Consider the following 27,386-nt stretch of genomic DNA (forward strand, 5'->3'; position numbering starts at 1 on the left):
ACTGCCCTCAAACATAATTTACTGTTAAGACCATCTCAAAAACTACAACTGCATTCTTTTTCATCTGAATTAATATTGTGTATTTAATCTGTATGGTATTATTTATATGCTTATGTGAGAATTTTTTAATGTAAGCTGTCCCTATCAGCTAAAGGAATACATTAAATGTGTTTTTAAATGGCCTAATGGCACTGTGCTGCATTCCTACCCAACTAATCACTACATCTAATTATCATTCAACAATCATAATGAAAAAAAAGTGATAAATTGGAGTGTGTCTGAGCAGTTGTTTCCTTTCTTTTAAAAGGCATAAAAGTCACCTTTCCTTCAGCTACAGATTGAACTATGGAAAAAGTTCATTAACGTCAAACTCTAGTCTATGAAACCAAGTCATGTGACGCTGAAATCTGCTTAAAATGCAAAAGGTCAGTCCATGAAGAAGATCAAACGTCTTGCTGTTGACTTTCATGAAGCTTCTCTTAATCCAGACACCAAAGAAACAAGTCAAAGAAATACATTTTATTATTGACATGAGGACGATTTTCTCTAAAGAAGTGAAACATGGAGTGTTTGTGAAAGAAAAAAAGAAAATGTTAAAATGAATACCAAGAACGGAAATGACAAACACTTTAAACCAACCCATTGAACTATTCAGTGTTAACAAAAGAGCATTAAGGTGCTGATGAACTATTACTCTACCCAATGAATCAATGACTATCAGTCCAATCATCAAATTTCACACCACAGTGTTGCATTGTTAAAACTCGAGACACGTTTTGAAATCTGTGGCGGTTATCTTACTGCAGGAAAAGTGCAAACAATGACAACTAGTGCGTCTACTTCCCTTCTAAAAAATTACCAGCTCCAAACAATACTGACAAATTAACTACACCAACAAATACTTTCAATTTGAATTCACTTTGGGCCACCACAGATTGAATACGGCCTAACCTTTGTTTTAAATGGGATATTAGATATTTGTATGACAGGGGGCTCCCGACCAGCAGAGCTGAGCCGACGACATGAAACGTTTCCGATTTGCTGGAATGTTCAATTGTAAAGTAATAAGCAGAACCCGAAGGCAACACCGTGAATGCATACCAGTAAAATCATACGCTCTTTACATTCTGATGTAACATTTTAAAATACAATAAATTAAAAAAATCAATCTGTAGAAGTCTATACATCTCATCACACCACCGCCCCCTCCCTCAGTACGGACACGTTTTCCTTTGCAGTGCTTTGGTACCACAAAGACAGAACACAGAAGAGCGGGAAGAAAAGACACAGCGAGCTGACGTTTGGTTGGATTTCTGAAAAAGGCCGTCAGTGCAACAAAGAGTTAGCCAAGGGAATGGAAACATCTGCCGAAGTGAAGCTCAAAGTAACCGAATCAATATTATGTCAAACTTATTCACAGAAATAACTCGACAAAGAAAGTAAAGAATTTAAAAATCTGTCATTTCTTGAAGGAACAGGAAGACATTTTTTTTTAACTTCTGTCCATCACTTTGAAAAGACATGAGCCTTAAACTGCTTTATTATAACCCAGGCTTCACATTGGTGCTCATTACTTATCTTTATGCTAATATCCTTTTCGTTCATGCTACCTCCTGGGAGTTGTTGTTCTCCACGAGACAACTTCTACCAATAAACGACTCATTGAATTAAATTTAGCCTAATACAACATTCTGCAGTGTAGCATACTTATTTTGGTACCAATACTTTTTGAGGCATAAATTAGCAATATGAAAGACATATAGCAATGTTTCCTACATTCAACCTGTACTTTTTGTGTTTTAGCCTCTTTTACACTGGAAAGCTGTTACGCTGCCTCACTGGGGAATCAAGTGGAAATGTGAGGGTGATATTGCTCCTAAGTTAAGCAGGAAGCAGAGATAGTGACAGATTATTTAAAGTCTATTAAAATGGGGGAACCAGCAGAATGAGACAGACGATTCTTTCCACCTCCATAAGGTTGCCAAAGTTTCTGATACTCTGCTATATTTCATAATCATGTGTTTTAAAGGATGTATATGTAGAGTGTTGAAAAGTACTTTGGGACACTACAGATCTTCAGAGATGTTTTGAAACTAAAGCCGCTTTGAGAGAAAGTCGGAGGTCATTTCAAAGCCACAGGTTGGATAATGCTGACATTTCATAAGTTCTTTTTAGGTTTCATAAAGATGCAAAAAGTTTCCTTTAAGTCTGTGACATACACACGGAGAGCAGAGGAGGCGACACTGTCTATATAGCATGTTTCATTTTGAAACATTGTCAATGTATTTGTGACATTAAGACAGTGTTCAGGAGTCTGTTTGCATTTTTTTGCTAATACAAACAAACAAAATAATTATCCAATATCAAGATCCTCAGGCCCTGTGTCCACACAGCGTTTTCTTCCGGGCAGAAAAGTGCTGACTGTGCATGAAGTGCTGATAAGAAAAGAGCTGCATGTCCGTCCTGTCTGTTGTCAACAGCCGCTGTATGACCGACACAGCTACGTTACTTTTTACTGAATGTTATTCATTTGAGCGCAGACACGGAGCAAAGAGGACGTGGGTACAAGACACGATCAAAACTAGGCGGAATATCGTACAATTGGAAAAGAGCGCCGGTGACGTCAACAACGCCTTTTCTGAAAAGTTGAAAGACTTTCAACTGGAAGCGCTCGGTGTAGCCGCACAACAGAGGCAGAGCGCTCGGGAAAAAAAGACGCTGTGCGCTGCGCTTTTTCTCCTGGCGGCCGCCTGCTGCTGTGAACGCTCTCCTCATTGAAAACTATTTAAAAGAGAAGATGGTGGTGAGAAAAAAACACCAAGTGGACACGGGGCATAAGACTTCTATTGTTGCTGCGGTATGAAAACATGTATGGATATCTTTGATTTGAAGTTTAAAATTCTGACATCGCCTCACACCTCTTTTGCTTTCAGAATGCCTCCACAACATCGAAAAATTGAACACATGAAAAGTAGATTGCAAACATCGCTCCATTCAGTGTAAAAAGGAATCAACAAACAATTCTAGTAGCCATGTTGAAAATGTCTGCATAAAAAGAGCTCTTGAAAGTGTTGGTAAGGCAGTATGATTCAGTCCAGAGTTTGTACGGCTCACTACACAAACCCTCTTTATGTGGAAAGATGCTCAACGATTAAAAAAAGAAAATCTCTTGAATATGTCTTTATAGTCATGGCAAGCTGCTCGCTGGATCGGTTTCAGTCTACCACTTCACAGTTTTAGCCGATAGTCCTTCACAGTAAACCGTCGTGCTCCAAGCTGGAGGGCAGCAGAGAGAAGGAGAAGGGGATGAACTTGAATCCACCGCCGCTGTAGAATTTATTCTGAAACTCCACCCTGACAAAAAGAAAGAAAAAAAACACAGCTGATAAAAATACACTGAGATCATTTAAAACACTCTGTTGCTGTTAAATACACAAAGAGAGAATTACCAGTGCAGGCGGAGGGCGTGAAGGAATGCAGACAGACCCTCCATCACCAGGAGGATGGACACAGTGAGAACGGCAAACAGGCCAAACATGGGCACCAGGAACAAAACCCCCAGGATGCTGTCCATGCGTATTCCTACTCTCATCACCATGGTCCACAGCACCTCTGACAGCTCTGTGAAAGAAGAGGAGCACAGTCAATGGAGCTGTTGATGAAGTCTGTCACAGCCCTGTGTAACTTCTGTCTGCTAGTGAAGGTGTCATTTGTTTCTATAAATGTCTGCAGAAAATGCTAATCCACTACTCTGTGGTATTTAAATGTTTAATCCCATTATTGCTATCATTATTATTTGTTTTGTTAATTTGAGCTGCCTATATACTTTAAAAAATTTTTTTTTTAGACTTATTGTAAATGCTTCTATTTATATTTAAAATACAAGACCCATGGGAAGGGGGGGGGGGGGGAGGGGGGGGGTATGAAAACTCTAAATGGGGTTGTGTTGTCATCCTCTTCTTTTTTATTTCATTTGCATTGTTATTATGAATGAAATAAATAACAAATGTCTGAATTACTACCAAACAAATTTATTGGATGATATACATCTGTAAAGGTTTTCAAAATAAATAAAAAGTTGGTCAAAAAAAGAAAAGAAAATGCTAATCCAGATAGAGGTTACAAAGAGCTGCTTTAGAAAATAATGCTGTAAAATGCAATACTCAATCTTGAAGAACTCTGCAAACCGTCTCATTTTATTTTTCATGGTGTTTGTATTGTGTAAAATAAACTGCTTGTTAAGATTGAATGATTTGTCATGTTTGTAGTGATAAATACAGACTTCTGGGATATGCTTACATTGCAGAAACGATGAACTTGCAATAATTTGCACAGCTCAGAGAAGGGGTTATGAAACTTCAGGTAGCCCTTTGATTTTTATCTTCCTTTAATGAAGCTACTTTAGAGTGAAATACAGACTTGTTATTAGCATGAGTGTGTATGTGTGTGTACAGGTTTGAAGGAGTGATGAACTACCTCCGTGTTGTTATTCAAAGCGTTATACTCACGGGCATGAGCCAGACTCAGAGCCCAGAGCCTCAGGTAGGACGCCGTGTTTGAAATGCAGCCGAGGCAGTACTCTATTGTGTGGATGGCCTGATGCAGGAACTCATCTCCAAAGTCAAACTGTCACAACGACAAAACACAGCTCAGCATCACTGACAGAAGAAGAAGAAAAGAATCACAACTGTTGCTTTGGAGCAGATGTTTTTGCTTTGCTGACCTCCTCTTTTTGCCGCTCTCCACTAACGGAGAGATCGCTGTGACTGCCGCCCTCCTCCATGTCATGAGTCCTCATCAGATAGAGCTCCTCTTCACTGTTACGCCGCACTCGCTCATATCCCTGCAAACAGCCGGGGGGGGGGGATGAATCAGATTATCATGATTACAGTCAGCAGACAAATGTTTTGGAGGAGTCAGACGATGCATTTTCTAATTCCTCACCCTGTACATTCCCAGCCGCTGGCTTCCATTGTGAAGCCAGTAAAGGTAGACGGGTTTCCCCAGGAGTAAGACGGGCACAGTGAGAACAGCAATGACCACAAGAAAAACCTGCAGGCCAGTCTGGAAGAGGCAAAAAAAACAATATTGAATCATTCTGACATCATCTGATTGAGTGATATTAGTGTTGCATTGGCTTCCTCACCTGTCCCGGGTAGAGCGGCTGCACGGCGTCGCCCTGCATGAGGAACATGTTTATGAAGTGGATGAGGATGCTCGGTGCATGTCTGGAGCTGTCAGCAGAGAAGACCAGCCACTTGTAGAAGATCATAAACACCAGGTAGCCAAACAGACAGAGCAGGAACAGCAGCTCAGGGAGAAACGCCAAGTACAGGTTGTACTTCTTCCTGAAGTATCTGTTTTGATTGACAAAAACAAAAAGCATGATATTTTATGAAGTCCAACATTCAGGGCTTTACAAAAGAACAATAATCAAATCTGGTACTTACATGTGATTGTAAGTGCTCAGGACGACGCCGAAGCTCATGTGAAAGATTCCCAGTATCACCGACATCTTCATCTTATAGGAGTTCAGAAATGTGAGCCGGTTTGACGCCAAGTTCCAAATCTATGGAGATGAAAGATAAATGAAAGATCACTTTGACTTTTCACAACATGTATCCCTCCGCCTCAGCCAAGTGTTAGTAAAGTAGTTACCTTTACAGCAGACAGCGTTTGTCTTTATTAATCAATCTAACACAGTTGTTCCCAACCTTTTTTTGGCTTCTTTGACTTCACTAAACTCTGGTGACCCCAGACAAACCAAACTCATACAACTATTCGCTAAAATTAAGACTATGTTTCAACAACATTTAGGCTTTTTTGTGTATTTTACTGAGGACAGAGGACGAAGAGGCTGGGGAGATGACAGACAGACAGAGACTCTGCAAGTTTCTCATTTTGGCTACGGCCCACAGCAGCCTGTATTCAATATATTTTAATAAACAATATATTTTTCAAATGCTATTTACAGGTGGACGGTCGTGTTAGCTTGATGCTAGCTTATCCAACGTAGCTCGCACTGGAAATACATCACGTGACCTTTAATCTCTTATGTTGCTAAAGGCATGCTAACGGTCAGATTAGTAGGCACTCTGCAGTATCTACTGTTTGAGTATGTATGGGGTAGTCATGGGGGAAATAGTATTAGTACACAGCAGTTTGTGGATGGTTTCATTACTCTTTGCTGCTTGTATAACTGTTTTATTAAAGCAAACTCACACTCCAGGTTGTGATGTCATACTTGATAGCTCGATGCTGCAGGCTGAGTCCTGAATATTGTGTCGATATTGCTTTATTATACGATATGTACTAGTTAAGATGGGTCAAATATTATCTTTAGCAGCGCTTTTAAAGAAATCTAACTGCTTAATAAGGAAGCCATCAATGTTCCTGGAAATGATCTAATTTTATTTTGACCCCAGTGATTCAATTACTCAAATTTTTCAAGATTCAGTTTTATTTGATTTTAAACATTTTTTTTTTATGAGTAACACAAAATGTTTAATGAAGAAATCTAATGTTTTCACCAGATAATTTCAGCGGCAGCCGACGCGACTGTCACGAACAAACGGCTTTTTTGTAGTCTCTGTTTGAATATCAAAACATTCTGAAATAATATGATTTAAATGTAACAAGCCTCTGAGGAATGTTCTGGTATAAAAGTTTCTCCTGTTGGTTAAGGGCTTTTATTAACGCCCATGTGGCCACACACACACTCTCACACACACTCTCACACACACTCTCACACACACACATTCCTAATCAGCTCCAAACAGCAGCGCATTAACATGTTAAAACTGCATTGCATCAGATTGTTTGTTGCTATGAGCCAACACGCATGAATCAGTATCAGACTTTAAAAAGTGAAACAGACTTTTTCTGCACATGGATCATCAGCGAGTGTTAACTCTTTTGTATGCTAACCCGTTTCTCAGTTACTAAAAGGATGTTGTGTAGGTCCTGGTGACACAATATCTAAAGATTTGTTTTCTGTCTATGTTAGGCTCCGTGTCCACCTAGTTTTTTTTTTCCAGGCAGAAAAGCGCTCAGGAGTGCTTGGATGAAGTGTTTGAGCGCTGAGAGGAAAAGCGATGCACCTCCGTCCTGCCTCTATGACGACAGTTTGATGACAACGGCTGCTGTATGACCGACACGGCTCTGTTACTTTTTACTGCATGTTTTTTCTTTTCGATCGTTTATTTCCCGATCAGACGTGGAGCAAAGAGGATGTGGGTACAAGGCACGACCTGTAGGCGGGCAAAACTACGAGGAATATCAAACATTTGTCAACAGCGCCTTTCTGAAAAGTTGAAAGATTCTCAACTTGAGCACTTGGAGCGGCCGCACAAAGGCGCTGCGCTTCTCCTCCAGGCGGCCAATCACTGCTGCGTATGCTCTCTACTCATAGAAAACATTTATAACAAGACACTGGCGCTAAGAAAAAAAAAAGCTAGGCGGACACGAAGCCTGAGTAAGTCAAATGAGGACTTTTTAAAATCACAAACTCACTGGGTCGATTCCAAGAGGGTAAGGTCCACGGAAAACATCCGTAACGTTTGGATCGAGAGTGAGAAACCGATTCCCGTGGACATCATCCCACCTGTTAGTCACGGATAAAAACACAAGAGTGTGTTAAAAGTGTGAAACTTCACTGCAATCATCATCTTACAGACGTGTTTTTATTCTCAGTTTCTCCCTTTTGCTTAGCTGCCTCTTATCCCCACATACAAAATATTTGCAATGCAAACAAATCTCTCTTGTTTGCATGTTGAATATTCATCTCTGTCATGGGGGGGGGGGGGACTGCAGTTTGTGTGCATGATTGGTGGGAGGGGCTTAGCGGAGTGATACGAGGTAGCACAGAGAAAGAGGCGGAGGGTTGTACTTTAATAGTTTCTTTATAAATGTATCACCAGTAACATAATTCTTCTGCACATCAGGGCCTGATCCCTTAAAAACAGATACTCACTTCCACACTTTAGCTGTGAACATGGCCTTCACACTCCACCGAGATCCAAAGATGTTCAGGGACTTGGAGAAACAGTCGTTGTAGATCAGGCCAGTGTAGATGGAGAACAGGCCCATCATCAGGATGATATAACGGCCCTCAAAGAAGGTGTTCCAGATCTGTGAGCACACATTAGATCACTCAGAAACACGTCAGACAGACTATATAAAAGACTTAAAAAATGAGTGGAACACAGCTCACCTCATTTCTGGTGTTTTTCAGTTTGCGGTTGTTCTCATAGACAACCATCCAGAAGGCAAACAGAGCCATGATGACACCATGACCCAGGTCCCCGAACATCACAGCGAACAGGAACGGGAAAGTGATGATTGTAAAAGGAGCTTCAAATGAGACGGAGAACAGTTTTACATGGAGCACATTTCAAAATAAAACATTTTAAAAAAGCAGAACAGAGTCCGCTACATGATGCAATAATGAGAATTTTTGCTTTTATATCAATGCTATGTGTAGTTCGACATGTTCACAATATGAACAAAGGAGCGGAGAAGAATAGAAAACATAATGCAGCAGTTTCATTACATGCACGGAGATCTTATCGTTAACATTCATACAGTCTATGGTCATGTGCTGGTTGCAGGAAATAAACGTTACCACCCCCTCCCACTCACTCGTGGTGAATTCTTCTGATATGACCTGCTGCGTTCTCACATTAACTCAAGGGGGGCTGGCAGCAGAAAGTTTGGGTAAAGTGAGGGTGAAAAATGTGTCTGTTTGCATTCAAACATGCAGCTCAACCCCAAAAACTAAAGGAACTTTTCAGGAGTTTTGTGCATGTGTGAAAGCACTTTTATGCTTGTGTGGACAAGTCTCACAAGTTGTAAAATAAATATTGTTGACATCCTGCATGTGTTATCACAAAAGGAAATGTAAAACATGTTAATATTAAGTCTTTGAGTTGGATTCTGTGACATAACACCTTTAAAGTGCTCCAAACTGAGAACCAATTTTGCATAAACAATCGGCTTAATGCAGATTTTATATTTGGAGCATGGTGCATGTGTAAACATACAGAGGGGAGAAAGACTGAGGATCCCACTCACCAGGGTTAACCTCCCTGTAGTTTCCCACTCCGTAGGCATCCACGATGTTCTGGAAGCCGGAGGTAAACTTGTTTGTCCTTATCAGGGTGGGGGGCGTGTCACTGGTGGGGATACGGTTGACAAAGGACGGAACCGTTGCTCCGCTCTTTCTCTGGAAATAGATGTGAAATGAAAACGTGATGAACTGAGGTCACTGTGAAGTCTTGAATCATTTGATTAGTGCAGATGCAGATGCAAGTTGGTAGGAAAAAAGACAACTTTGTGGTTGAGCAGTTAATGGCATTATTAGAGACCCGAGAGAAGACAAATAAAGCTCTGTAGCAACAGTTAACTCATCTTTGTGTTTCCTTTTCCGGAAACACAAAGAACACTCCGTCCTTCTCAGCCTGCAAGCTGAACGAACAGACACCTTTCAGTACTCTCGCCAAGTCAAGCAAAAGCTCAAACAGAGGGCAGACTAAAATACAGCCCGAGCTTTTGCCCGAACCTCTGCCGATAAATGAATGTTTTAACTACTTTAGAGAGACATCTTCTATAGAACGATCATCTGTAGAGCGCAGGCACAGTCATCCACTGTACAGGCTTTAAATGTGCTACTCTTTGGTAAATGGACTTGAGCTTGTATAGCTTGTTTCTGGTCTTCTGATACTCAAAGAGCTTTTACACCGCAGGTCACACCTACACATTCACACACTGATGGTAGAGGCTGCTGAGTAAAGAGTCCATCAGTATTAACTCATCCATTCATACACATTCACACACTGATGGTAGAGGCCGCTGAGTAAAGAGTCCATCAGTATTAACTCATCCATTCATACACATTCTCACACTGATGGTAGAGGCCGCTGTGTAAAGAGTCCATCAGTATTAACTCATCCATTCATACACATTCACACACTGATGGTAGAGGCCGCTGTGTAAAGAGTCCATCAGTATTAACTCATCCATTCATACACATTCACACACTGATGGTAGAGGCCGCTGTGTAAAGAGTCCATCAGTATTAACTCATCCATTCATACACATTCACACACTGATGGTAGAGGCTGCTGAGTAAAGAGTCCATCAGTATTAACTCATCCATTCATACACATTCACACACTGATGGTAGAGGCTGCTGTGTAAAGAGTCCATCAGTATTAACTCATCCATTCATACACATTCACACACTGATGGTAGAGGCCGCTGTGTAAAGAGTCCATCAGTATTAACTCATCCATTCATACACATTCATATCCCGCAGACGAAGCAGTGGGAGCAACTTGGGGTTAAGTGTCTTGCTTAAAGACACATCAGACATGTGGCTGCAGGAGCTGGGGATCGAACTCCCGACCTTCCGATTGAGAGACGACCGACTCTACCCAGACCAACTTTTTCTACAAAAACTAGTTCTGTCAATCAATTAGAAAAAAATGCATCTAATTCATTACAGGCTTTGTTATTAATAATTCAAACTGAATCACAATTATTGATATAAGAAGTGTTGCATTACAGGTTGATTTTTTATTTTTTGGGCCACTTTTGCCTTTACTGAAAAGGTCAGCCGAGAGAGAGAGGAAACGCCGGGACGAGAGAGCAGGGGACGACTTGAAGCAAAGGGCTGAGGTCAGACCTGAACCCAAGGCTTCTACAATAAGGACTACGGCCTCTCTACATGGGCTCGGCAACATAACCGCGAGGCCATCCCGGCGCCCCTTACAGGCAGGAGTACTTCTTTAGGTTGGTTACATTGAGCTTCCACATTTTAAATTTGAATTTGATTCTAATAATTCTAATAGATGTATTTTCTCTTTAAGGCCATGGCCATGCTCCCGATGTTCAAGCAACTTCTGAGAAAATGTAACAATAAATGTATCACAAAAAGTAAAAGGTGCCAGCAGTAAGGGTTACGGAGTTTCCTCACCGATCCTTCCTCCAGGGCCCGCCGCAGCGTGGGAATATCATCGACAGGACACCAGACCTCAGCGATCAGACACTTGTTGGTGACATCGAAACTACACAAGTTCAGAATATAGTAGATGGCCTTCATCTTCTTGACCTGGATGACCCAGGTGTAGACGGTTTCTGAGGCCTTCATCAGGACCTGTCTCAGGTAGTCCTCGGTCCTGTGAAGAACCTGGACGGACACACGGGGAGATAAAACAGGAGTGTAAGTATTTATACAAAAGGTGGAATGTTAAAGAATGATTTAGGTGTCGTTTCACACTTGGAACCGGTTCATTTGACCAGTGTGAACACTATCTTACTGTTATTGTACCGTACTCGGGTACCGTGTATTAAAAGATGGTAAAGGTTTCCATAAATTGTCTTTTTTTTATTGTTTATATAGAAAGTTAAAAGAAGAATATGTGACTTTTTGATCCAGTAGATGTCGCCCTTGAGCACCTGCATGAAACCAAAACAAACTGCTGTCCTTTGCTCGAGCTGCAGTTGCCTGTGTCCTGCATTGTTGTGTTAGCATGCTAATGTTAGCACACTTTAGTTAGCTTGTAGCTTCACATTGCATTTAAATTGACACTGCATGACCGTGATCTAAAATAAGTTTAGTTGACATCCAAATAATCAGTGATTATGTTCTTCTTTTCTCTAGTCCTGGACTAAAACAGCTTCATATGCAGGACCGTCCCGTCCATGTAAACACGGCTCTAAAAACAACACAGCCGGCAGGACTCAAGCTTCTCACTCACTGTCAACAGTCATGACTCAGAGAGACATTTACAGAGGATAGACTGAATAATGTTGCACATTGTTCCTTTAAAAAAAAAAGGAATAAATAATGAAAATATGTACAAGAGAGATTTGTATGCATTTTAAATTTAATGTGTGAGAATAAAATCCAGAAAAAAAAGAAACAGTCAAGAAAAGGGAGGGAATGAAAAAAGCATTGTGCATTAAAGGAAGAGAAGAAACAAAACAGTTCAACTCTCAGCTGAGGCCTCATGTGCATCATGTGCTCCAGGACGTGAGTGTAATTCTGTTTCTCAGTCACAGCGAGTTAAAGCCACCAAATCATTCACAGTGAAACACAGACACAGACTTAACAGACCCTCGACCTGCCAGGACCGGCTCACAGAAAGGCACAATCTGGGTTAATCGTTGGGAAAATAAGTCAACCATTTGATTTGGTTCTGGAGTTCTTTGACCATGAAAGGCCGGTTGAGAGCAGAAATCATCGGGGGATGTCGTTTTATTCACTGCCAAGAGGATACTAGGCGAGCTTTTGTTGGAAAATGTTAACTAACCCTTTATTAGCTAAACACCTGGAGAGCTCAATTTAATACCCTAATATTGAAACAGGGAGATGACTATACTACAAAAACTTAGCACGTGTATTTGTCTAATTTCTAATTTAAAATGTCTCATTACACTAAATATGAGCCATATTCAGCAGACAAGTCCGAATAAACATCTTATTTCAAAATATGAGCAAAAAAGGCCTATTTTTTTAACTTACTGTATATTTTAAGGTGAAAAAAAGTAAATATTGTTGCTCTAAAGGAGCATTATGTAAGATATCTACTGAATGAAATGATAAAGGTATCTTACTTTATGATCAGACATTAAGGAAACATGCTATGTTGAAGTGCTGGCTTCTCTGACAACAATGCAGCAGCCAGTATGTCCTCCTTCTAACTTTAGACAGCTCTCTACAATGTTTTGAATTTGGACTGCAGTACCCATTTTAAAAACTACGTGTCAGAGTTAAATATTGCTCCTTTAACAGACATTAAAATAAAAATAAAAATAGCCAACCTTGTCGCTGATATAGAGGCACCAGTATTCATTCAGACTGTTTTGAAAACCAGACAAAAACTCCTCCTCACAGAAGCTTTTAATAAACAGACTTACTGTGTGCAGGTCCTGAATGCGAGTTTTAAGTCCTTCCACAACATCATTCCTCTCCTCGTTGCTGCTGGGATATGGGTACAAGTGACAGTGATAGCTGCAGAGGACCAAATAAGTTATTCACACACACAACCAAGGCAAGAAAGAAAGAACACTTTGTCCTGCAGTCTTATTAAAAAAGAACTGTGGAATAATTACCAGTCACAGATCTTCTTCACTTTCTGGCCAATTTGATCTCCCCAGTAAGAGATTAGAAACACCACCTTTTTGGTTGGCTCATTCTGCAGGAAGGATGCAAGAAAAAGTCAATGATGAGACCAAAATGAATAACAAAGACAAGTGTTTCACATGGTTTCAAGTGATGCATCAAAAACTGGACACACCTTAAAGATGACCTGCAAATCTTTAAGGTCACATATTATGCAAAATACACTAAGCCATTTTTTTTTTAACACTAACATCTGTCCCTAGTCCGTCTACAAACAACCCAATGATGAGAAAAGTCCATCTTCTCCATCTTTTGCCTGCTCCACTTTTCAGAAAATGTGTGCTCAAACAGGCCGTTTGGAGATTTTCCCCTCATGACATCACAAAGGGCAGTAGCCCCTCCCCCAGGTGGGTGACACTCCCACAGTTAGATGTTTGTTCTGCCCTCTGAGTCTGCCTTCTCACCGTAAACAATAGGACATGGAGCGAGAAAGCCTCGAGACACCCAAGCCCTTCCAGAGAGGGGGCGTGGTCAGACATAGCTCATTTACATATTTAAAGGTACAGACACAGAAACAGCCTGTTCTGAGCAGGGCTGAAATAGAGGGGTTTATAGACATGATCAAATACAGGATCAGAGTGGATTTAGAACAAGAAACTTCACACACATGTTTTGAGGAGCTCTGAGAATTATTTAAACTGGTTGAAGAGGAGGAGAATATATGACATTTAAAATCAACTGTACTTGAGGGTGAAAGTTAGTCAGTGTCATATAAACTCTGCTAGTAAATTTTCTTGATTTTCCGAGTATGAAATGACTGACATTCCCTAAGTGACCAGTCACAGCCCTGCATGCCTGCCCTCTGGTCGAGCAGAGGAAATGGATAAGTGGATTAGCGCTGTCATTCAGTGTGAATGGATAAGATCACAGCACTCATGGGAACAGCAGGTTTCTGGATTTTTCTTTGCTCTTTTTTGAAAAGTTAACAAACACTCTTCTATACACTGGCCTGTGGTCTGTTTCAGGGAAGGGAAGTGACCAAGCTTGTTTTGGTGAGATGAACATCATGCAGCATGTATAAATAACAAAGTGAGTTCATTTTATCTGTGATGCCAAACTGCTTTGACTATTATGACTGTCTTTCTATTTGTTATTTTAGTTTTTGGATAGCTGACAATATACAAAATACACAATGTGGTACACAACATTACAGAGGACACAGGAAAATAGTTGCATTTCCTTTGCCATCCTCAGTTGTTTGTTTTTTTTATATTAAGAACTAAGTGCAACTATTGGTATCCAAAGCTGAACAAAAACATCTTTCTGTAGATGCAGAATTCACTTTTTTTAGAAACCTGAACATCACCGTGAGCGGAACTAATTAAACTAAATGTTTAAAATTAAACAGTGTCGTAATAACATTCATACATGGATTTGATTCATCCGTATTATTTGCACAGTGATGTCCAGTTTTTGAGTCACATAAAGGTTGGATTCATGTGCATCTGCGATTTTATTTATGGAAATACAGCTCTAACATCAGTCCCACTAAAGTCAGAAAATAAGATGAACATTATTAATCCCCGAGGAGGGAGACTCATTTTCACTCTGTTGTTGAGACATGCTACACACACACACAGACTCAGACACACACAGAGGTCTGAATAAACACACTTGCAGGAACAGGAACTTATGAACATGCATTAATAGAGAGAGCACCTCTTTAGTGCTCAGGAAGCAAACTGGCACCTCTCCAGAGACTTGCTTGATTACTGTTATTTTTTCCGTAATGGGTCTTGAACCGGTTACCAACTCAAGTCCCTACAGACTGAGCTACTCCCGCCTCCCCATGTGCAAACACAAGTGTAGGTCTGATCTCCTCACAAACTTTCTTGGATGAGACTCAAAGTGAGTTATCAGAGTTGGTTAACAGTCAAATGAATCAGATTATCAAATTTAAATCGATTCTGTTTTCCTCTTGTTGCACAGAGGTAGGCTCCTACAGAGACGATAATTCAACTGAGGAAGTAAGATACAGACAATAAGTCATTCATGCTCGAGTCTCTCCTGCCTTCTCTGATGATAGAAGACATAACAAAAGTAATAATGAAAGTAATGTGACTGTAAGGGAGCACTCACATTAGTCCAACCAACTGGACTGTGGGGGTCAAACGTGTGCTTGTGCACGGTACAGATTGCCTAGTGTAAGTTCACCCTAACACAAACTTAGGAAAAATATCATCTCTGAGAAACGTACCGTGCTGGGATCTTCCAGATACTCCTCCACCTCCGCATAGCTGAGTATCGTGTAGCCTTTACAAACTCTCCAAAGCATCCGCTCGAAGGCCTCGATCTTCGTCCTCTTGATGAGCCCCGAAACGAAACTGCAAGAGATCAAGGAGAATCACTTAAACCAGCATGAAATCACAACACGAGTGGAGGAGGTCACTAAGCCAGGGTTGTCAACATTTCTATGTTTATTTTGAGGCATTTTATGTTTTTATTGTAGAGACAGGACAGTGGATAGAGTCAGAAATCAGAGAGAGAGAGAGAGGGGGGAATGAGATGCAGGAAAGGAACCCGGACCACCCGCCTGGAGGACTGAAGCCTCTGCACATGGGGCACTCACACTAACCACTAGGCTACCAGGGCCCTGGGTTGTCAACATTTTTTATACTTTTTCGGTACCACATGTTTGAAAACAATTCTATTTCAGATTTTTTAATGATCAATAGTATTATATTGTACCTAATATTTAAAAATCGTCAGTTCTTCCGTCACATTTTTAAAGGTTTCCAACAGCAAGAGAGTCTGCAACTCTGCAGCTCACAGCTTCAAAATATTCAAATGATTACCAGTGACAGACGATGGCTTTCATGGAGAAATATAGTGAGGAGACTCAGTGTTTGCATGTATGAAAGTCGTCACCATTATGAGTGCATGTGTGGAATCTGGTAAGCATCCCAGTGACCATCATGAAGTCTGAAGTCACTTTGTGCTCAGCTGAACATAAATCAAGCTGCCTGCGGTGGCTCTGATACTGCGGCAGGTTCTCTTTGCAGTGACGGCAGGAAATGTAAATTTGAGGTTAGCCGTCTTTCCTTTGAACTTTCACTTCATATTCAGTCAACAAAGACTCACATGCGACGTCAGCTCTGTTCCTTCTACAGAGTCTGAATTATTCCCCCACAGACTTTCTGAATATTTGAGGAATTGAAAAGTTAAACAATAAACTTCTGTGCGCGAAAGTGTTGTTTGGCAAAGAGCCAGAGCTGCAGTTCAGTTCCGCATGAGTGTGTGTGTGTGTGTGTGTGTGTGTGTGTGTGTGTGTGTGTGTGTGTGTGTGTGGGCTGTGAACTCAAAGTGTGTCAGTCAGTGAGGGAAGTGATGGTTGAAAGTGAGACCACAAGACACAAAAAGATATAAGATAAAGAAAATAGAAGTACAACCCCCACTAGACAGGACAGCTGAAGAGAGAGAGGAAACACTGGGAGTAGAGAGTAGGGGGTGACATGCAGCAAAGGTCTGACCCCGACACCCACGGCTGCTGCAACAGGGACTATTGCCTCCGTACAAGCGGCCATGCCACAACCGCCACAACCGCCACCCCCTTAAAGCAGAAACTTTGCATCACTTTACTTTTTTTGCATTCTCTTGTTGCCAATTTTGATGTGTGCTGAAGTGTGTGTAAGGAGAATACTGCATCTAAACATTGCTGCTCCTGCTGCTGCTTTGTTACCTGCACACCTGGTCAACAAACGCAGCACAAAAAGAGGGAGTCACAGGAGAGCAAGGGCAGGACAGCAGGAATCAGTGGAAGATGCACAGTTTTTTTTTAACCATGAGTGAGCGTGTGAAGGTGCATTTGGGGTCCTGTTGTGTTCAGTGTTTTTCATCATGCATGCTTCAGTTCAGCCCAACTACGATTCAGTAAGAATAGTCTTAATCAGGACTCCCATCTCTACTCCTTTTGTTCTCTTTGTGTGCAGTCCTCACTTGTTGTACCTTCATTCTTATTTGCTCAGGTCTATTTACAAAGGTGGTAACTTTAATACTTAAGCCAACTGATATTTATATGAAGCTGTGACAGAGCTGTAAGTAGTGTGATCACCTGTCTCTCCGTCTGTCTCTGATGTTTTCTCCTCTGCTTAAGAAACTCGTGAGCCTCTTAAAAGTCCTCCAAACACTTTCTCACCTTCTTGAGGGCTAAGATACTTTGTCTTAACCATGATCTAGTCTTCACTTTCAGGAGAAATTCTTCAAAAACAACACGATTCTAAGAATTTAACTAGAAATGTGTCACCAGGAGCAACTCCTTGTACTTAGTAATCTTTGTGAATACGGCGCCTGGTCTTTAGTCTGAGCTTTTTAAGATGATTGAATACTAATAAAGAGTTTAAAAGTATCTCACCGTGTTCCTCCTTTTTTATAACGACCACAAGTTGGAAATGACTTCAAGTTACATTCATTGGGCGATTTTGGGGAGTCAGACTGCCACTACACAATAGAAAGATGATGCAACTATTTCACTGTTATAACATTGTGAAAGCTGTAATACTGGTCAACCATGACAGACTTATAGGACTTTCACACTTGCAGAAAACTCTTGAAGAGCTCCTGATATTTCCAGGAGGAGCTGTATGTGTGAACACAAACAGACACATTTTCCCTCAGACTTCACCCGGAGTTTCTCCCACCAGACCCCTAGTATTTTTTCAGCAACAAGTCCGAGTGATCTGATGTGAGAACGCAGCAGGATATTCTCTGGAGAATTCAGCTTGAGCCAATAGGCTGGGGAGTGACGTTTATATATATTATTATTGCTGCAAGTTGCATAGAATGTATGCAGTAGGTAAGTAGTATCACTGCAGACTCCTCACACCCCGGACACAAACTTTTCAAACTCCTCCCCTCTGGCAGGCATTACAGATCACTGTACGCAAAAAACAACCCGTCATAAGAACAGTTTCTTCCCCCAGACTGTCACTCTGATGAACGCTAAACAGTCACAGAATGTCAGACCTGCTGCTGTGAAATTACTCTAAACCAACCGTCACCGGATGCGTTTATCATGCGCCGTACTGAGTGGCAGCACGTCCTTGTAGCTCTTGCAGTTTGTTTGTATCAAGTGTGTTTTCGCGTGTTTTCGTTTGTGCTTTTTTTGACCGACAATGACTACAGCTCCGGTGAAAGTTGTATTCACAAGGGAAGCACTCCTTGCGTTGCAATGGACCAGGCGTGGAGTTAAACACACTATCCCGGCTGAGCTGAAGGAGCCGTATCGTGGATGCAGAGCTGGTGCTAAGCTAAGGGCTAAGCTAACATCTAGGAGAAGGAGATACAAGCCGGTTTTTACCATCGATTATCATGGGGAATGTCAACTCTCTGTCTAACAAATGTGATGAGCTGGAGGCACTGGTGAAGAACCAGCGGGCATACCGGGAATGTAGTCTTATGTGTTTTACGGAGAGCTGGCTGAATAACAACATCCCGGACTCCTGTGTTGAGCTACCCGGCTTCACTGCCCACAGTAGCCTGTGACGTCATTCACGAGACTGTCGCGAGAGTACAGACCCAGCACCCTGAAGCATTCATCGTGATATCAGGAGATTTTAATCATGTCAGCCTCACCTCCCATCTGACCGGCTTTGCACAGTACGTTGACTGTCCTACAAGAGAAAACAGGACACTTGATCTGCTGTATGCAAATGCCAAGGAGGCATACAGTGTCTCATCCTTTCCACCACTTGGCAGATCAGATCACAACCTGGTCTTTCTTCAGCCTTCCTATAAACCCTGCGTACGAAGGCAGCCTGCAACTACCCGCACATTCAGGAAGTGGTCACCAGAGGCCAGTGAGTCTTTGAGGGCCTGCTTTGAGTGCACGGATTGGGATGTACTGCTGGAGTCACAGGTAAATGATAATAACTCGGACACTGACATTGATAGAATGGTTGACTGTACTAGAGACTACATTATCTTTTGTAGGGACACTGTCATGCCAACGAGGACTGTACATTGTTTTTCAAACAATAAACCCTGGATCACCAGTGACATTAAGACACTCCTAAACCAGAAAAAGGAGGCCTTCAGGAATGGAGACAGGGAGAAGCGCAAGGAAGTGCAACATGAACTAAAGAGGAGTTTAAAGCAGGCCAAGATGGACTACAAAAGGAAAGTGGAGAGAAAGCTGCAGCATAACAACACTAGAGAGGTGTGGAGGGGTATGAAGATCATCACCGGCTACAAGCAGAAGAACTGTCAGGCAACAGCGGGTGGTGTGGACAGGGCTGATGCGTTCAATCACTTCTACAACAGGTTTGACACGGCAGCTGGTGTCGACCCTGCCCCTGCCAGCACAGCCTTGCCCATCTCCTCCCCCATCGCTTTAGCTGCGGTTTCCCCCCCTCCACCTTCTCCCCCACCTTCTCCCCTACACCAACACCGTGGCAGTCCCATCACTGTGGCTGCACCTCCTCTCTCACCTGGGCCCCCCCTCTCCTTCACAGCAGACGAGGTGAGGAACGAGCTAGGGAGGCTGCGCCCAGGGAAAGCTGCTGGCCCGGGTGGTGTGTGTCCGAGACTGTTAAAGGTCTGTGCAGCTCAACTGGCTGAGCCCCTCCGGAGGATCTTCAATCTGAGCCTGCAGACAGGGAGGGTCCCGGTTCTGTGGAAAACATCATGTCTTGTTCCGGTACCCAAGGCCGGGCGCCCGGCTGAGCTGAATGACTACAGACCGGTGGCCCTCACATCGCACATCATGAAGACACTGGAGAGGCTGGTTCTCCGCCACCTGAGACCACAGACTGTACATGCACTTGACCCCCTACAGTTTGGTTACCAGCAAAACATTGGAGTGGACGATGCTGTCCTTTTCTTGCTCCACCGGGCTTATTCTCACTTGGATGAGCCGGGGGGTTATATGAGGATTATGTTCTTCGACTTCTCGAGCGCTTTTAACACCATTCAACCATCAGCACTCAGAGGAAAGCTCGAAAAGATGGGTGTTGACCCACAGTTCGTCCGACTGGGGAAATGTGTCTCCGGAACAGTGGTGAGCAACACAGGCGCTCCACAGGGGACTGTTCTTGCTCCATTCCTCTTTACTCTGTACACAGCGGACTTCAAACACAACACTGAGTCCTGCCACATTCAAAAATACTCTGACGACACAGCTATTGTGGCGTGTGTGAGGAAGGGTCAGGAGGGGGAGTACAGGGATCTGGTTAAAGCTTTCACTGATTGGAGCGAGAAGAACGGTCTCCTTTTGAATACCTCCAAAACCAAGGAGATGGTGGTCGACTTTCGCAGGTCGAAGCCCCCACCTAACCCAGTCAACATCCAGGGGAATGACATCGAGATTGTGGAAACCTACAAATACTTAGGGGTGCACCTACAATAAACTGGACTGGTCCGTGAACACAGATGCCCTCTACAGGAAGGGACAGAGCCGACTATTTTTCCTTAGGAGGCTCAGGTCCTTCGATGTCTGCAGTGAAATGCTGCAGATGTTTTACCACTCAGTTGTGGCGAGTGTCCTCTTCTACGCTGCCGTCTGCTGGGGAGGCAACATAGCAGACAAGAACATCAGACGGCTGGACAAACTGGTCAAAAAGGCTGCTTCGGTGCTCGGGAGGAGTCTGGATCAGCTGAAGGTGGTGGTGGAGAGACGCACACAAAGTAAACTGCAGGCCATCACGGACAATGCCAGCCATCCTCTACACCTCACACTGGCAGAACAGAGGAGCGGCCGCAACAGACGACACATCTCGCTGCGCTGTAGGACTGAGCGGTACAGAGCATCCTTTGTCCCCACAGCCATCAGACTACACAACACCTCAGTCGAGGGCAGGGGCTTATTGTGACTCTCTCCCACTCTCTCTCTCTCTCTCTGCCCCCCCTCACATGCACACATACACACATACGCTCAATGGACAATAGTGCAATACTTATTTATTTAATATCTACCTCCGGCTCTTCTTTTTTATATACAATTTTAATTATGTGCAATATTGCTCACTATTTTATTGACTTTTATTGACTTTTATTGTTTGTCCAATTTTTTGTTTGTTTGGTTTGTTTTATTTGTCTGACTACGTGAGCTACTGGATACCTGAATTTCCCCAAGGGGATGAATAAAGTATCTATCTATCTACTGTGAATATACATATCTGTATATATATATTATTTAATTTAAATGATCAATACACGCACACTTATTTATGTAAATACTGTAATTGACATCTTAATTGACCCATCTGTCACATAACTGCATTTTACTTATTATCATGTTACTTCAGCATCTTCTGCACTATTCACCACTGCACTGTTTCATATTTAGTCATGTAAATATTAGTCTTTTCTTATTATGTTTATTGTTGATATTTAATGTTGTACCTGTACATAAGAGAGCACAGTTCTGTGTGTGTGTGTGTGTGTGTGTAAGCATACCTGGCCAATAAATCTGATTCTGAAATGATCTAGATATTTTGAGGAGTGCATGTGTGAAGACGGCTTTAATAGTGTCTGTTGTCAACTCTAGATTACATTTAAATCTGTTTTGATAAGAGCTAATATGGCAAGCAAAAAAACGTCATCCTCACCCCAGTTTGGCTCCGAGCCTCTGCATGCTGCTGTAGTCCATCATCGTGTCTTTTTCTAGGAAGGGAAACTCCTCGTACTGCACTTGGAGGGGCTCTCGCTAAAATGAAAGACAGAATACAGAGAGGTAAAGAAGAAAATCAAACCTAAGAACATATTCTATTATAAAACGCTTGCACTTACCTCGGCCGGCCTCTGTACAAAGTTACGTGTGATGCGCAGCATGTGTGTGTACTCGGTCAGCTCCAGCAGATTCCTCTGCAGCTTCTCTTTATTCCTGGTGACTTCTCCTAACTCCACTTCAAGCCTCTGCAGCTGCTCCTGTGAACACACACACAGAGACATCCAGCGATATAAAAGTCATTCTAAATCGATTACTATGAGGCTGTAACATTAAAAAAAAAACATCAAACAAATGTTCAGACTAAAGCAGGTTGATGATTCATGTTTGTACAGAGAGAAAATACTCCAATAAATTACATTCATTGAACGCGCGCAGTATGTAAATTCAGCCACCAGGGCGGCTCTCAATCAAAACAATAACAATAGAGGCAGGCGGGGAATCATGGGAGTGATTCTCTCTGCTACTCTACCCCCCCATCCCAGATGAAAACTGAACTCCCAGTGGACCGTAGTCAAGACGAACGGACGAAACAGATCCGAGGAAGAGAACACATTTACAGACGAGCTAATGTATCCGAGAATAATTTACATGACGGTTTTATCACAGCAGCACAAACAGCAACAGTCCAGCAGCTTTCAGTAGCATTTCCTGCTTTCTTATGCAGCGGGCTTCCATGTTACACCTGTTGTTTCCATGGCAACAATAAACATGTCGTTTTCTGTCATTGCGGCGGCCACCACACACATACGGGGCGTTACAACTATAAAACGAAGGAGTTCTCTGGCTCTGATAACTGTTGGAAATATGAGAAATAATGTAAGTACTCAACAACAAATAAGATAGGTTTAGTCCATTTTTAATTCCATCCATAATCTATTATCTTTACCGCTTTTCCCGGTCAGGGTCGCGGGGGGGGGCTGGATCCGATCCCAGCTGTCATTGGGGCGAGAGGCAGGGTACACCCTGGACTCAATCACAGGGCTGACATATAGAGACAGACAACCAGCCACACTCACAATCACACCTACGGGCAATTCAGAGTCACTAATTAACCCAACGTGCATGTCTTTGTCTTTGGACTGTAGGAGGAAGCCGGAGTACGGGGGAGAACATGCAACCTCCACACAGAGAGGATCCTGTCTGACCAGGATTCAAACCAGGAACCTCCTCGCTGTGAGGCTAACCACTGAACCACCGTGCAGCCCCTCAGTTTTAAACTAATTTAGATATTTTAGTGTGAAAACGTCTACAGATTACACCTTTAAAGGCGTAGTGATATAAAGTCGACACAGGTTTAAAGTCTTTATATGTGATTTTTTGATCCAGCAGATGTCGCCCTTGAGCACCAGCATGAAACCAAAACAACTCGCGCTGCATTGTTGTGTTAGCATGCTAATGCTAGCGATCTTTATTATGCTCGTATCTTCACACTGCATGTAAATTTACCTGAAATGAGCGTGATCTAGAAACACAGTTAAGCAGTGAGTACAGTATGTTATTCTTCTTTTCTCTTGTCCCTCAATTAAACAACTTTTATACACGAGGGGAGGAGTCAGCCGGCCGTCCGGGCGATGTAAACAAACTGAAGATAGGACTCTGAAAACTCTGAAACATCACAGACAGTGGGACTCGGGTGTTACACCCATTGTAGACAGTCATGACTCACAGAGTTATTTTCAGAGGATATACTTGATTTCTATTATATTTAAGTGTGAAACATCACATATAAAGACTTTAAAGAAACTGTCCAGGTAAACCACCATCAACATACAACATGAAACACATGATAGATAATGACGTTACTAACCATTATAGTCATGACATGCTTTGGTAAAGGAGCCACAGGGTTCACGTCTCCCTCAGGCAGAGAGATGTCGGCTTTCTTCACTTCCCTCAGAAGGTATCCTGATTTTTTTTAAAAAGGTCATCATTTTAAAGACATTAAAAACAGTTTAAATAAGTCTAAAAGGTTTCTAAGAACCGTGAGCAGCAGGCTTTCAGCGGTGTGTTATTCTCCTCTTTTAATCTAATAATAAAAAACCTTCAGTTAACTAAGCGTGGCATTTGACTTTAACTAAATCTACAACCAGCTGACATTTCTTATGACTTTATGTTCAGGGGTTTTCAATTCAGTGAAGTGAGATCACCGGCTCTGCTTTAATGTGTCCCAATCGAAGCTTTATCTTCATCCTGTCAGAGACTATGAGAATTGCAATGAATTGAATTTCCTGCCAAAAGTTTGTCTTTATCTAGAGCTTGATAAAAAATAAATGCATGAAGCCTTACGGGGAAGCAGTACAGCAAAGTTAAAGACATTTTCCTGAGAGCTGCTGAGCTCTCGTAGGTTCCTCTGGATTGTTGGTGGGGACGGCCTGCTGCTATGGATCGGTGCTATACGAATAAAGATTGAGTGATTGATCGATTTCCTTACCGAGGATCCGCTCCATTTCTTCACATTTTTTGATCTCATTGACGTGTTTCCGTTGGAATGCGTTCACAGTGGGATTGAGCTGAAAGAAGTGGAACAAACATTTTCAGTCAAGACTTGAAAAGATAAACAATCCACACCCAACTCATCAGCAAGCCAACGAACTTAAAGGTTTATCTCTGACAGCGGCAGCTTGTCTGTATTGTTTGGTCTTCATCTTGACATTACTCGATGGGGTTCCGGTCAGAAGTCCAGGGTGAAGTTTCCACAGTCAGTGGTGCCATGTCATCTGCTAGTGTTTTGTTTGATCCAACGAGGAGGTCCACCAGGAGATTTTAGAGCATTTCCTGCTTCCATCTGCTGACGAGCTTTGATGCTGATTTCCATTACCAGTAACTGGTTTGCTGAGCTTGGTATTACTGGGCTTGACTGCTAACACGCTTAACAACAGAGAGAATCTATGGGGTATTATCAAGAGGAAGATGAGAGACGAGCTAAAGGATGCTATCAAAGCAACCTGGGCTTCCATCACACCTTGGCGCTGCCACAGGTTGATTGCCTCCACGCCACATTGATGCAGTAGTTCAGGGGTGGACAACTGGCGGCCCGGGGGCCAAATGCGGCCCCCATCAACCCTCAGGTCAATTTCTACATATCCATTAATTGGAAACATGAAGAAAACGTGATGCAATCTGCCATGAAATCATGAAAACCAGAAATATGTCCATAATAATATTTGCTCACTGGTATATGTGGAGTTAAATTTGAGACATAATTGACTGTAATCGTTTTTGTATTCTACAATTTGGCCCTCTGGCAGTGAGAATTAAATGAATGTGGCCCCTTGCTGTGACTAAAGTTGCCCATCCCTGACATAGTTCATGCAAAAGGAACCCCGACATTGCTGTGTTATAAGTCCTGAGACACTGGATTTTTGATTTTCATGAGCTGCAAGTCGTATTTACCAAGATTAAAAACAACAGGGCTTTACATATTTCTCTTTAGGACAGATTTAAAAATACTTTTTTACCTACTGCAATTGCACTTTATAACGACTCCCCTTTAAGTAAGGACAGAAGACATTTAAACTTTTAAACTTTAGCCTGAGCTGCATATATCAAACTGTATTTTGCACACTTGACTGCTTTTCTTTTTTATAATAATTCTTTATTTATCTATCATACTATGCACTGGCAGAGCTAGTATTTTGTACTGTTATCTATGAGTAACAGCTACTTATGAACATGGACCATCCATACCACTTTTTTGTACATGTACACATGTATGTGTGTGTGTGTGTGTGTGTGTGTGTGTATGCTGGCTGCTGGAACTACATTTCCCTGCTGGGATGAATGAAGTTTATCTTTATCTTTTATGTGTTATGAATCTGGGACATATGAATTAAATTCTACTTTTTTTTAGATGCACCTGTAAGAGACAAATTATCACATCTAACTTCAATGAAAAGTAAAAGTCCTTGAGTGTCAGAGGAGCTCCAGTGGTTTGTAGATAAGATGTTAATCAGTGTTTTTGCATGTTTGCAAACTCAGCAGTAACCGTCAGAAGTGAGACATGAGTGTGTTTCTGGACTTACGTCTCTGAACTCCACAAGTCCCAGCTCCCCGAGTTCACTGATGCAGTCGTATGAGGATCCAGACTGCAGAAACAGCTGGGCCAGACACATCTCCTCCCCTCTGAGCAGAGAGCTCATGTTGACAGATCTGATATCTGACGGGCTAACGTTAGCAAGCTAACTGCTGCGTTCACAGTCCAGTTTGATAAAAGCACGTCAAGGACAGTCAGGAAAGTCCCCTTTAGTGCCTTCCATGTTTCGGCTCAGGTGATAACATCATAATTGATTTACATAACAGACACTTCAGGTAGCTATCCTTACAACGGAGGCTGTTCCTGTTAGCTAGGAGGCTAACCGGTAAGAGCCGTGTTGTTAGATGTTAGGATGAAAAACTTCTTCCGTCCGAGTTAAACCGGAAACTGTTCGCCATTAAAGTGTTAAAACGGATCCAACAGCTTATCCAAAGGTGAAGCTCCGACTCTTCTCACTCCACGTAAAGTTTTTGCAGACGTCCGCTGCGATATCCACAGAGCTACACGTCACTTCACTTCACACTGTTGAATACGAGCAACTTCCACGGCAGTGAAAGTACCGTCGACCAATGAACACCGACTCCAGGAGTCTGCGCAGTAGCACTTACAGAGACAATGGTACCTTTAAACACTCAGCGTTGCCTGAAGGCGGTTGGAAAAAGGCATACCGGTACACACACAATAAACTTCATTTATTCACATACAAACCGAGCTTTATCTGCCTACACGACTTTTATATTAGACAAATTCTTATCGGTTATCATAATGAAAGAGAAAAGGCCCAGGGGGAGGTGTAAAACACTATGTACTACAGCAACTACCTAGCATATATATATATATATTTTTTTTTTGATCCTTTAACCACTTGTTTCTATTTCTTGTACTGCTCTTACCTTCTTATTGCTGTTCGCTTTTTATTTGATTTTAGCTCTTTTGGTTTCTTACATCTTTTTAAATCTTTGGTCCTCTTGTTCTCAGCTCGTGTTGTTGGGTTCTTGTGATGGTTCTTATGATGGTTCTTATGATGGTTCCTATGATGGTTCTTGTGATGGTTCTTATGATGGTTCTTATCATGGTTCTTGTGATGGTTCTTGTGATGGTTCTTGTGATGGTCAGGTTATATATGTCTGTTGGGTATCGTGCACTTTGGGTTCTTTTCTGTTGAATTGTATTTAGTTATTTTTAGTATTTTGCATTTGTTTGTTCTTGCTGTTGTTTATGTTCTTCTGTGTTTGGTTTAGTTTGTTCTTGTTTTTGCTGTTTGTCAAAGCACTTTGTAAACCTGTGTTTTTAAAAGGTGCTATATAAATAAAGTTATTATTATTATTATTATTATTATATGTGCAGGGGCGATTCTAGTGGCGAGTCTGGTGGGGCCCTAGGCAAAAATCTACAGGGGGCCCCTCCAACCAGCGTTCATCTCTGTTATAAGTAACCTAATCATATAATTCCTCTTCATTTTCCTACAGTGACTTTCATTGATAAACATGTTCACAGTAGAA

At 42.1% G+C, this 27,386-nt stretch overlaps 1 protein-coding gene across 1 annotated transcript; it reads right to left on the reverse strand.

Moving 5' to 3' along the window:
- Nucleotides 1–504: 504 nt before the first annotated feature.
- On the reverse strand, nucleotides 505–26,424 carry atp6v0a2b (ATPase H+ transporting V0 subunit a2b). The gene is made up of 20 exons (XM_061039263.1): nucleotides 25,874–26,424; nucleotides 24,283–24,361; nucleotides 23,659–23,756; nucleotides 21,911–22,048; nucleotides 21,730–21,827; nucleotides 15,384–15,510; nucleotides 13,117–13,199; nucleotides 12,922–13,015; nucleotides 10,976–11,188; nucleotides 9,073–9,223; nucleotides 8,213–8,352; nucleotides 7,973–8,130; nucleotides 7,513–7,603; nucleotides 5,451–5,569; nucleotides 5,147–5,357; nucleotides 4,945–5,064; nucleotides 4,724–4,843; nucleotides 4,509–4,626; nucleotides 3,450–3,621; nucleotides 505–3,354 (listed from the first exon to the last, which is right to left on the reverse strand). The coding sequence occupies exons 1-20, from the start codon at nucleotides 25,988–25,990 to the stop codon at nucleotides 3,252–3,254; spliced, it is 2,550 nt and encodes an 849-aa protein (XP_060895246.1). The 5' UTR covers nucleotides 25,991–26,424; the 3' UTR covers nucleotides 505–3,251.
- Between the last annotated feature and the right edge of the window lie 962 nt (nucleotides 26,425–27,386).

The sequence above is a fragment of the Labrus mixtus genome, chromosome 5 (assembly GCF_963584025.1).
Source record: "Labrus mixtus chromosome 5, fLabMix1.1, whole genome shotgun sequence".
NCBI lineage: Eukaryota > Metazoa > Chordata > Actinopteri > Labriformes > Labridae > Labrus > Labrus mixtus.